At 39.7% G+C, this 12,655-nt stretch overlaps 1 protein-coding gene across 5 annotated transcripts in view; it reads left to right on the top strand.

Moving 5' to 3' along the window:
* Positions 1–7,793, top strand: part of TMEM200A (transmembrane protein 200A) — a 73,617-nt gene extending 65,824 nt beyond the window's left edge. For all 5 annotated transcript variants that reach the window (XM_019420624.2, XM_019420625.2, XM_019420627.2 and 2 more), the window contains one exon: positions 4,136–7,793. In XM_019420624.2, the coding sequence (XP_019276169.1) occupies positions 4,152–5,627 (1,476 nt within the window). In that variant the 5' untranslated portion in view covers positions 4,136–4,151 and the 3' untranslated portion in view covers positions 5,628–7,793. The remainder of the gene's footprint in view (positions 1–4,135) is intronic.
* The last annotated feature ends 4,862 nt before the right edge of the window (positions 7,794–12,655 follow it).

The raw sequence follows: 12,655 nt of genomic DNA, 5'->3' as shown, positions 1-12,655 counted from the left end.
GTTGTGCAAGTTACAGGCTGATAATAGCTATTTCTACCAACATTGTGGCTGATTCTCTGGATGCTGGGAACGGAAAACAGGCTGATTAATATGGAGCTAAAAGTTAACTTCAACTATTTCTTTTAATGTTTGGTTGTCCACAGATGATTATATTTATATCTGTCTTTCAGTTTGACTTCTGACAAAATCATGATGTCTTTTTGGAGAATACGGAAAGTGAGTGTGGCTGACCCTCTAGTTTGGTTTATTTATAACTAGTCAAAAGGCCTTCTCAAAAAGATAGTTGCTGATTATTATATTCTTCAGGCCTGAACATATAGCAGGTATCAGTGTTTACTAATTACTGAGTGAATACACAGACTGACAGTGCCCCTCCTGGGAGGAGGACGCTATTGGAATACCACAGGGCTTTCTTCAAGTTCCAAAAGTTAGGTAAAGCTGTGGATCCAGACAGACTGGGAGGCACAAACTCTGTGCCCAAGTGATCAGAATGAAATAGTGTCGTAGTGAAATTTTTCACTTGGATCTTTGAGGAAGTAAGTCCCCGCCCTGGCCTGGGATGGTAGAGAACACACGCACAGTGGTCAAAGTGTGGGGTGGAGGGATGTGTGTGGCTTTTCAAAATAAATTAGAAAATAGACTTCAGCTGCTTTCGCCCACACTGAACACTGTAGACCAAGTTGACATCGCAGTTTGGGGGTATGGAGGCCTGTGTGTTTTTCCCTCTAGGTTTACAGGTCCAAAGGCTTCTTTTTGCAAAATTGCCATTAGCATCGTTATGCTGTTACCAGTATCCATCCCTCAGTACTGCTTCTGCCTGGAGACTAATTTTCCTAAGATTGTAACAACAGTGTTTGTGTCTTACTCCAGTCCTGTTGCCTATGAATGTAATATTGAAGCACTTGGGAATGACATTTGCTGCCTTCCAAGACCTGGCCTTCCCCTTCCTCGCGAGCCTTACCTGGTTTCCTCCTTCAGTGGTGAGCTGTGTGCTTGGGACAAGCCTGGGCTCTGTTCTCCAGCCTTGTTTTCTCTTGATCTTACTTGAAATGCTGTTCATGTGACTTTTCACCGTAAAGAAAGTTAGCACGCCTTCACCTGCAGGAAGCCGCAGTAATGGTCCTCCGTGATAGAAATGTTCATTCTAGGGGTGTTATTTCTGTTTTATGGGGATAGACTAGCTCCTTCACTGGGATTTAAGCTCTTTGAAGCAGTGGCTATGTTTAAGCACCTCTGCTTTCCTGTTGGGTCACTTTGGGGCTCAGTTATCACAGAAGCTGGCTAACGGAGTGCATCGGCACCCAACCTGAACTTCAGATCCTTGAAAGTCATGGCGCCCTTGTCTGTGCCTGGCCAGGGCAGCCTGGCTGAAGAAGCTGTGGGATCCTTTCATTTCCCCCCACCCTGTTCTTTATTTCTAAACTCCTCCCCGACCCTTTTCTCCTTCCATTTGCTGTAAGTTTTCACATGTAAACTGTGCTTGCTTTTTATTCCTGTCTAGTCTGACCTGCTTGCTTTCTCACAAAGCCCACTCACTGTCGCTCTGTTCTCCCTTCCTGTCCTCATCGATCTTTCTCAAATATGATTTTCTCTTCCAGCCTCCTCTCCTCTGTCAGCCTCAGGAATGGAGAGTGGCAATGCTCGCAGGCGTGTTTTAACAAATGGAGGTGGACGCTGACTCTGTATGGAACGGTCATTCGCGGTGGTGGCTTTCAAACCAGATGAAAGTCTTTGCCCTTGTTTTCATTCTCTTTAGAAGGATTTCCAACTAAATCCTTATCCTGCCACCTGGAAATAACTGAGTTAGATGGCTGCTATCTAATCAAAGTATTTTATTCAAACATTTGAAGCTGTTTGGGGATTAAGAAAACACAGGTCGACACTAAAGCTCCATGGTAGCCAGGGTTTGGGAGAAGTTCTGAACTGCAGTATGTATACTGTGATGAATTTCATAGACTTGCGCGATGGGTTACAGTATAGTCTGTTCTTTCAACATTGAACTATTTTAATCCTGGTTATAATTCCATTGAAGGCTGGCTTCCCTCACCAGCTTGTTCAGCTAGCTAAAAGTGTAGATATCATCCACAACCCTGGTTATTTAAACACAATTCAGACATCATAAATAGCAATTCCAAAGGGGAGCTTGGTTTCACAAGATGAGATTTGATGCGGTGAAGAAACTCTCTCAGAAATTTGCCAGAGACCTTGTGAGTCCTAAAATATCCTCTGTTTCCTACCAGATCTGGCAGCTTGGGAACTATTCTTACAAATAATGACAAATATTTCACCAACTCACAACATGTTGCTTTTTGTTTCGGTATTAATTTTGTTTGTTCGTATTTTTAACTAGGAAAGTTAGTAGAGTAGTGTGATGGCCAGCCAGCAAATCTCAGGAAAAGAATTACTCTCTTATTGAAAATTTAAGCAAATGTTTCTTGAACACTGTCCATGTGCAAGTCATATTGAATGTTTTTGGTAATAGAATATGAATCGAACAGGATGTTTGACCACAAGTGAAAGAAGAGGGGCATTATAATACAGCAGTTGCTATAGAATACTTGCTAAAATGCTCTGAGAAATGGCTCGGGCGGGATTTGATGAGTCAGTCAGAGAGGGCTTCCTAAAGGAAGTGGGATGTGAACTTTGATGACTAGCCAGATTTAATACATGAAATGTGGCATGGAGGGTAAGGGGGACTCTAGATGAATGAAACATTATTCACAAAGTCTCAGAAATAGTATACTATCAATTACGGAGAATATTGTTCGTTTTTAGCTTTATGTAAATGAAAGGGGGCAGTTAGAGGTAAAGTTAAGTCCCGTAGGTCTGAAATCCCAGATTTAACTGGTAGGTGATGGGGAATGTTGTATCCATTATTTCACTCTTTAAACAACTTCAGAGCTGTGTTTGAGAATAATTAATCGGATAATTAACCTGTCCTCAGCATATAAGTTTGACTGTGGAGGAAGAGAAATTGGGAGTTTGGAAGGCCAGTGGGGAAGTTATGATAATGGTCTACTGAGAGTAACTTAGAGCTGACATGGGCTGGGAAAGGTAGGATTAAGTTGGAGGATAGAATTGAGAGACAGCAGGTTGTGAATATTTCTAGGATTTAGAACCCGATTGGAAGATGAGAGGAAGAAGGAAGGGAGGAGTTAAAGATGCTTATGAAGAGTAAAACCTGAGAAGTGACCCCATTAAGGAAGTCAGACAAGTCAAGCAACACTGGTGGAAGGGGAGTTAAGCTTCGCTAGCGATGCATGAATGTACATGAGTTCCCCAGTGGAGAGTCAGAGATGTGAAATGGGAACTCAGGCTACAGTCTGAAATACAGGCTTGGGATTCATTAGCACAGAGGTAATGGTGGCAGATGTAGGAGTGGATATGAATGCCATGGGAGGGTATAAAGAGAAGATGGCCAGAGATATGCTTCTCAGGGGAAGGTGGTCTACTTGTAGGTGAGGGAAGATGGCCAAATTGAAATAGTGAGCGAGGTCAGGGAAGAGCCAGACTTAGGATCATAAAAGACTGGATAAGAGAGAGTTTCAAGGAAGGAGGGGTCAGCAGTGTCTATGGAAACAGAGAAATAAGGAAGTTGAGAATGGAGAGGGAGAAATTAAATGTGGTAGTTAAGAGTTCATTGGTGACTTTCACAAGAGGAGATTTTAAACCGTGAGTTGCTGGAATGTATTTTCTTTGTGAGTCTAGGGTTTGATGGTTTGGGGCCTGTTAAGTGTTCTGAATTTTTCCATTTGTTTAAAATAACACAGATAATGAAAGATGGTGTGTGTGTGTGTGTGTGTGTGTGTGTGTGTATGAGAGAGAGAGAGAGAGAGAGAGAGAGAGAGAGTACTTTGTGACCAGGGGACTGTTTTATATAATAAGTGATAAAATTATCAAAGTAAAATATACTTTGAGCTCACATTTCATTAATAATAGAAACACTAATTCAGCCATAAAAGGAAATCTCCAGAATTTTACATTATCCAGTAAACAAAACTTCTCCCCAAACTATGTCAATTCAAAAGATGGCCCCTTTTCATCATGAAACAACAGCACAAATATCTAAACAATTGTTGAACTGACGAGCATGCCCCAGAACTATTGGATTATCATCTTTTTTCCTTCTTTTCAGAACAACAGACTGAGCTATGATAGCAACCGGTGGAGTGATAACTGGCCTGGCCGCCTTGAAAAGGCAAGACTCTGCCAGATCACAGCATCACGTCAACCTCAGCCCATCACCTACTGCCCAAGAGAAGAAACCAGTCAGGCGTCGGCCACAAGCCGATGTCGTAGTCGTTCGAGGCAAAATCCGGCTTTATTCCCCATCTGGTTTTTTTCTCATTCTGGGAGTGCTTATCTCCATTGTGGGAATCGCAATGGCGGTCCTCGGCTATTGGCCCCAGAAAGAACATTTTATTGATGCTGAGACGACACTGTCGACTAACGAAACTCAGGTCATTCGGAACCAAGGCGGCGTGGTGGTTCGCTTCTTTGAGCAACATTTGCATTCTGACAAAATGAAAATGCTCGGCCCTTTCACAATGGGGATTGGCATCTTCATTTTCATTTGTGCAAATGCCATTCTTCATGAGAACCGTGACAAAGAAACCAAAATCATACACATGAGGGATATTTACTCCACAGTCATCGACATCCACACGCTAAGAATCAAGGAGCAAAAGCATATGAATGGCATCTACACCGGTTTGATGGGAGAAACAGAAGTAAAACAGAATGGGAGCTCCTGTGCCTCGAGGCTGGCAGCAAATACCATTGCCCCTTTCTCAGGTTTTAGGAGCAGTTTTCGCATGGACAGCTCTGTCGAGGAGGATGAGCTGGCGCTAAACGAAAATAAGAGTTTGGGGCATCTTATGCCACCTTTGCTTGCTGACAGCTCTCTGTCTGTCTTTGGCCTCTACCCACCTCCTTCCAAAACCACTGATGATAAGACCAGCGGCCCTAAGAAATGTGAAACCAAATCAATTGTGTCATCGTCCATCAGCGCTTTTACATTGCCTGTGATCAAACTGAATAACTGTGTTATTGATGAGCCCAGTATAGATAACATCACCGAGGATGCTGAGAACCTCAAAAGTAGGTCAAGGAATTTGTCGATGGATTCCCTTGTGGTCCCTTTGCCCAACGCCAACGAGTCCTTCCAGCCAGTCAGCATGGTGCTCCCCAGGAATCATTCCATCGGGGAGTCTCTGTCGAGCCAGTACAAGTCCTCTGTGGCCCTTGGGCCTGGGGCTGGACAGCTCTTATCTCCTGGGGCTGCTAGAAGACAATTTGGGTCCAACACATCTTTACATTTGCTCTCGTCACATTCAAAATCCTTAGACTTAGACCGGGGTCCCTCCACCCTAACTGTCCAGGCAGAACAACGAAAACACCCAAGTTGGCCTCGGTTGGATCGGAGCAACAGCAAAGGATATATGAAACTAGAGAATAAAGAGGACCCGATGGAGAGGCTGCTTGTACCCCAAGCTGCAATCAAGAAAGACTTTACCAATAAGGAGAAGCTTCTTATGATTTCAAGGTCTCACAATAATTTGAGTTTTGAACATGATGAGTTTTTGAGTAACAACCTAAAGCGGGGAACTTCTGAAACGAGATTTTAATGTTCAGAAATATATCATTTTACAAGGCTACATATTTTAAAACAATTTTCACCAGTGTTTCCTTGTTAAAGTATTGGTTAAAAGCCCTTGTAATCAAATGATGTAGTGTAGTGTTAGACCTGGCTGTTTATACGGGAGATGGTTATATGTTTGGGTTACATATGATTGCAGCACTTTATATTATCACAAATGATTTTACATTCGAAAAGATTATCTCTTTTATTAATATGAATACAGAACACTTCCATCTGAATTAAAGCTCGCATTCTTTACTTTCAAGTTCTTTCATTGATGGTCATATACATAGAATGAAGTGTCCAGTTTGGAAGAGGTAAGGTACCAAAGTGTGGACTAGAAGTACCAAATTTAGAGCCAAGATTCAATATATACTTCTAAATGAGCATGAGTGCAAATCTTAGATGTGATTTTCTAAATAATTGCTTTTTTACAAAATTGGTTAAATTATCTAACAGGAAAAAGATCTGGTTTCTGGGCGAGCTAAATAATGTGAATTCGTGACATTGGTTTAGTTCTACTTGAGCTAATTGATAGGAATTGTTTAAGTTGGTTGTGATCAGTACCCTGAGCTCTAGGTAGGTAGTATTTTTTTTTTTCAGCATTAGTTCTATTTTAGTGATATTTTATCAAGAAACCATGTATTCAAGCACCATGGCTGAGAATGCCAGGGATTTGTAGGGGTAAATATCAAAATGCTAATAGCTATAACTTTAGATATTCAGAATCAAAATTTCTTTGCAACTAACTTGAAAAAGGAATGAACCAATTAGTTTGTAGACATGCTATCTTGAAATAATTATATACATGAAGAAAATGTTGACTAATCAACAAAAATACACTATGGGTTAGTTAATGCTAACTAGTCTCAGTACCTTTCCCAGCCATCTCTTTTATTATCCAACATCCACTCATCCCCAAATCCTCACTTCCCCTCAATATTTTTTAGATCCTGTTATCTGGAAAATAATCAGCTAACCCTGACATTTCTTTTTTATCTTTGCCTCTCACTCGCTTGGTGATTCAAGAAACTTTAGTCCTTGACAAATTGCTTTGAAATTTACCTTGTGCAGGAAAGCCTTATGATGACCCCAAAGATTTTCTTATGATGTAAGGCCTTTTGGGGATTTTGGTTCTCAGTTACTGAAGATAATAAATATTAAAATGGATGTTTCCATTAGAAAATGTTTATGTTTTCCATTAAGGTAACATGTGACTTTAAGAACTGTTTAATGGAATACTCAGGAAATTTTACAGGTTTTTCCCAATGCCTAAATGTTTCTGAGCATCAGTATTGCAGCTGTTGTGGAAGCGGAGAAAGAGTATACATTTCTGTTCGTAGCTCCCCGTGATTCCAGCTTGTGTTGGCGTCACGGGCTTCCCTGATTTGAGTCCGTGTTAATTGTTAGAACACCAAGCCTGTGTATTGTAATAGAGTGGGCTCAATATTTTACTATCAAGCATTTAATAAATTTCTGTTCTTAATAGAAATTTGTGTTCTTCCTACATTTGCTATTGCTTTTTAAATAAAATGTACAATTCTGTTTAAAATACTGTTTTTTGAACTTTCAAAATATCTTCCACTGAAGGCACCTGATACTTTAGTATATGTATCGGGCTCTGTGGCTTTCTTATTTTGCTTCCATTAGACTAAAGTGCTAGTCTATCCACCTATTGAATTAGGCCATTTTCATATTTATTCTCTTCATGTGATGATTGATGTTTTGAGTCAACTTGACTATACTGAGGGATGCCCAGATTTCTAGGTGCGTTTGTGAGGGTATTTTCAGGAATTCTCATTTCAATCGGTCAACTGAGGAAAGACCACCAGTGCAGGTGGACATTACCTACTCTGTTGAGGAATTGAATAAAACAAAAAGAGATAGAGCAAATATGTTCTCTGGGCTTGAGCTGGGACATCTGTCTTCTCCTGACCTCAGACATTGGCACTCCTGCTCCTTGGACCTTGGGACTTAGACGGAGGTTTATACCGTTGTCTCCTCTGGTTCTTAGGCCTTCAGTTTGGACTGGAACTACACCATCAGATCTCCTGGGCCTCTGTAGTTTGAAGATGGCAGATTGCGGGATTTCTTGGCCTCCACAATTATGTGAGCTTATGCTTCATAATAAACCTCCCTATATATATCTCTATCATCTATCTATCTATCTATCTATCTATCAATCATCTATCTCCTATTGGTTCAGTTTCTCTGGAGAACCCTGACTAATATACTTGGGATCATTTTCACTTAAAATTTCAGGAAAATAACCAGAAATATAGCACCTAGCATATGTCAGTGATACTTCCAGGTTTGAAAACTGGCTCTAAACACCCCTGAGGTGACAAATGACTAAAGCCATGTAATTTGCTCAGTTCCCCCCTGAAAGAGCTGTAGCAATTAGAAGAAGATTAAACGGCATGGGTCTTGGAGAATCCAAATAAAGGAATTGGGGCTCAAAGCAATGATTCCTGCTCAAACCTTCTCTCCATCAAACACCCTGAGTAGTTTATTTCCCAAACAAATCAACTTTATTAAATGATTAACTTTACCTTAAATTAATCGGACACATGTTGCTACTTAAAGCCTCGGATGAATATGAGACCGTGGATGTGACCATATTGACTTGATACAATTCTACCCAAAAGCACTTGGAATTTTAGTTAGAGTGCATTTTATACATTTCCTTTAGGCTTTTGTAAATATTGAAAATTACTTAGGAACTCCCATTTCTTCCTCTGGGAAACTTCAGGTATCTGGCTCTGGGCTAACTGCCTCTAGCCCAAAGAGTTTCTAAGACCTGTGGCCTATCTGAGATGTATTGGTTTGCTCAGGCTGCCATCACAGAGTACCACAAATTGGATGACTTAAACAATAGAAATTTATTTTCTATTGGAGGCTAGATCTGGAGGCTACAAGTCCAAGATCAAGCAAGGTGTTTGGTTTCTCTTGAGGCCTATCTCCTTGGTTTATAGGAGGCCATCTTTTCACTATGGCCTCCCATGACCTTTCCTTTGCATGCACATCTCTGTGTCTCTTTTCTTATAAGCATCAGTCATATTGGAATAGGGCTTTATCCTATGGGCCTTATTTTCACTTCAATGACCTTTTTGAAGGTTCTACCTACCTCCAAATATGATTCCATTCTGAAGTACGAGGGGTTAGGATTTCAACGTATGAATTTGGAGGGGAACACAAATGCCAAAGGGTGTCCCTTTGAGAAGTAGGGGAGCTGAGTGAATATTCTTACCCTAGAGTAGGTTAGGAAAACACAGTATGCCCCCAATGGCTTTACCACCCCAGCTGTGTAGTGTTGAGTAAATCAATCTCTCAATTTCGCTGAATTCAATTTTAATTAACTTCTTATTTCAAGCCTTATTCCCCAACTACGAAGTGAGATGAGTAAGAACATAAGCAATAAAGCTCTAACTCTAAAGGCTCAGGGTTCTTGATGCCCTGGGATGGAGACCCACTGCCTGTTACTGTCTCTGCAGCAGTTTGCTTCTTAAATAATGAGGGGCAGGCACCGCAGTAGAGCAGAGTGGTTAGATTCTTGGATGTTGGACCCAGAGTACCAGGATTTGCACCTGGCTGCCACTTTCTGGCTTCTGTCAGCGCTGAGGCAAGACCACTGGTGAGTACCAACTGAGTGCCAGCCCCACTCTCTGACTAGTATAGATTAAATCGAATGATGTTCATAGAGGTTCCAGGATGGTACGTAGGTGGGCACATAGTGAGCATGTAGCATTACTATTACTGTCTGAAAGTGTTACCTAAGAGCTTTGCCATCTTCTTCACCCCATACACATCCCATGCCCAAGTATATTCCTGGTGCCAGGGTGAATAAAGCCCTCCTAAAAATGTTGATGTCCCATTCCCCAGAACCTGTATTACCTTATATGACAAAATGGATTTGTAACTCTAACTACATTAAGGATCTTCAGATGGGGGTGATTATCCTGGATCATTCAGCTGGGTCCAATGTGATCACAAGAATCCTCATGAGAAGGAGGAAGAGAAAGATTTGACCACAGAGAAAATGATGTGACCAAACCAGAAAGAAAATAGAGGATGCTAAGACCCTGTCTTTGAAGATGGAGGGAGGTGCCACAAGCCAAGAAATGGAAGGGACAAAACTCTAGATACTGGAGAAAGCAGAGAAATGGATTCTCCCCTTAGGCCCTCTGGAGGAACCAGTCCTGCTGACACATTTATTTTAGCCCAGTGAAACTGATTTTGGACTTCTGGCCTCCAGAGCTGTCAGTGAATATATATGCGTTACTTTAATCCACTAGGTTTGTATATTTTGTTACAGCAGCCATAGGAAATTAATACATTCTCCAAAACCAAAGGAGCTTTTTCAAAGAAGTGAACCAGTTGTCAGCAGACTAATAAGCAGGATGAAAGCATGCAATGCAGGTGATAGCAGGTGACCCAAACCAGGATGTATGATCAATTTTAAATTTACTTTAACTGACAATGTAAGTATAACAATTTAGACAAAAGAGATAGAGCTTCTTTGAAGCAGGAAATATTGACTTTGATAGATAATTTAAAAAAATAGGTGGCCAACAGACACATGAAAAGATGCTCAACATCACTAATTGTCAGGGAAATGCAAATCAAAACCACAATGAGATATCACATTACATCTGTCAGATTGGCTAGAATCAAAAAGACAAGGAATAACAAATGCTGGTGAGGAAGTGGAGAAAAGAGAACCCTTGTGCACTGTTCATGGGAATATAAATTTGTGTAACCACCATAGAAAACAATATGGATTCCTCAAAAGGCTGAAAATGGAAGTTCCATACAATCTCGTAATTCCACTTCCGGGTCTTTACCTGGGGAAAATGAAAACGCTAATTCAAAAAGATATATGCACCCCTATGTTTATTGCAACATTATTCACAATAGCCAAGATACAGAAGCAACTTAAGTGTCCATCAGTAGATGAATGGATAAAGAAGATGTGGCTATAGACCCAATGGAATATGGTTTAGCCATAAAAGAGAATGAAATCTTGCCATTTGTGACATCATGGATGGACCTAGAGGGTATTATGCTAGGAGAAATAAGTTGGACAGAAAAAGACAAATACCGTATGATTTCACTTATATGTGGAATCTAAAAAACAACACCAATGAACAAACAAGCAAGCAAACAAACAAAACCAGAAACCGATCATAAATAATGGGAACAAACTGGTGGTTGCTAGAGGGGAGGGGATTAAGAGGTACAAACTTCCAGGAAAAAAAAAAAAAAATATATATATATATATATATTTTCCCATATTTGGATAAAAGCATATCTTAAGCTCTTGGCTTAAGAGCAGCAATCAATTGGAAAAGTTTTCAGGGTCAGATGAGTGTTTCTGTTTATATAATTTTAGAAGAAACAGTGGTAATATCAGGAAAAAGGAAGCATTGTTTTAGCACAGCTTTGTATCAAAATGGATCTTGTACTAGCAATTAACAATCTCCTAAAGATAAATTTTTAATTACGTCTTAGCAGTTCAAATTTAACCCTTTTTAATTTATGGAAACATGCCATGAATGACTAAAAAAGTAAAATAAATTTTAAAAAGATCCATCTGTTTACCAAAACTTTACCTATAGTAATGATATACATGCATCCAACTGCTATGGTATTCAGATTGTTCAAAGATCTTAATCACCATTTTCTGAACTAGAGTGGCCATACATGGATTATTTTCACTTACTGCCAAAGAATTGCCCTTTTACCCTTCCCCTATGCTGTATCTAATCCCATGTTAGACCTAATATTAATAATAATAATTGCCTTGATATTGGATCAGATCCCCATTTAATGATCTAAGTCTTTTGTGATCTGAATTCAAACTGAAGTAATTCAGTTGGTTTCTTTCTATATTTCTTTCTATATGCAGTTTCTTTCAGGATGATGGCACAAAAGGGGAAAAAGGCCAACTTCACTGAAGTGCCTTTTACTCATTGATGCCATCTTGAGATAGAATTTAAAAAGCTGGTCTGTCCAAGAACAGCGTTCATAAAAGTGACAGAATTAGATCACTCAGCCGTTAAATGTTGGCAAGTCAATTCCTATTCTTAAAACTGATAAACTGGTAAATTGGTAAACTGATTTCCATGTATATTTTTCCTTTTGTTGACTGTAAGAAAAGAGAAAATAAGTAATAAAAAGGATACGAGAAACTCTAGACATGCCTTGTCATTCTCAGGCATCAAGTCAGTTTTCACCATAATCTTAAATTTTGAGTATTTGTATTGCTTCCCTTTACAACTGGCTGGTTCAATAGTTACTTTATTACAGAAATGATTGAGAAATCTACTTTTATTTTTGCTCCTCCCTTTTAATTCACCACTGACTCCTTTGAGACTTCTAACACTTTTCTAGTTATTTCTCATCACCAAATAGTAAAAATTGTGTCTCCAGGAGTATGTGTTCACACATAGTATAGAGCACACGTACTATAAATTAAATTTAGAGATTTTGTTTGCATTGCAATTACTTACAATCTAGACAATAAGGCCATGATATTTGTGGTACAAAAGATTGAATACTTGCTAATGGAAACATAAAAGCCTGGAATTTAGGAGCATTAAGACCATTGGAGCTGACACCCAGGGGGACATACAAGTTAGTGGCAGAACCAGGATCTGAATCTGGGACTATTGATTCCCAGTGTCCACATTAATTAAAAAATCAAGCCAGGTTTTTGTTTTTGTTTTTGTTTTTGTTTTTGTTTTTGTTTTAAAGTTTTTAAGAAAACATGTTCAAAATCTGGTGAATAGATTTTGAGTTTATTAGGACTGGTAAGGGGAAAAGTATCTAAAATTTGAGGCAGAAAATATAGTATTGAAACTTTCATCACATCTTAGAAGGATGTGCAGGGGGTACAGGGGGTGATATGCTTGGGGCAGACATTAGACAAGGCACAGTTTGGAATGGGAATTTTTAGCATTGATTTTACACATTGATTTCCTGTGTTTTAAGATATTAATTATGTAACTCTGC

The sequence above is a fragment of the Panthera pardus genome, unplaced genomic scaffold (assembly GCF_024362965.1).
Source record: "Panthera pardus isolate Hobbes unplaced genomic scaffold, ASM2436296v1 HiC_scaffold_17, whole genome shotgun sequence".
NCBI lineage: Eukaryota > Metazoa > Chordata > Mammalia > Carnivora > Felidae > Panthera > Panthera pardus.
This window is presented reverse-complemented; position numbering and strand designations above follow the sequence as displayed.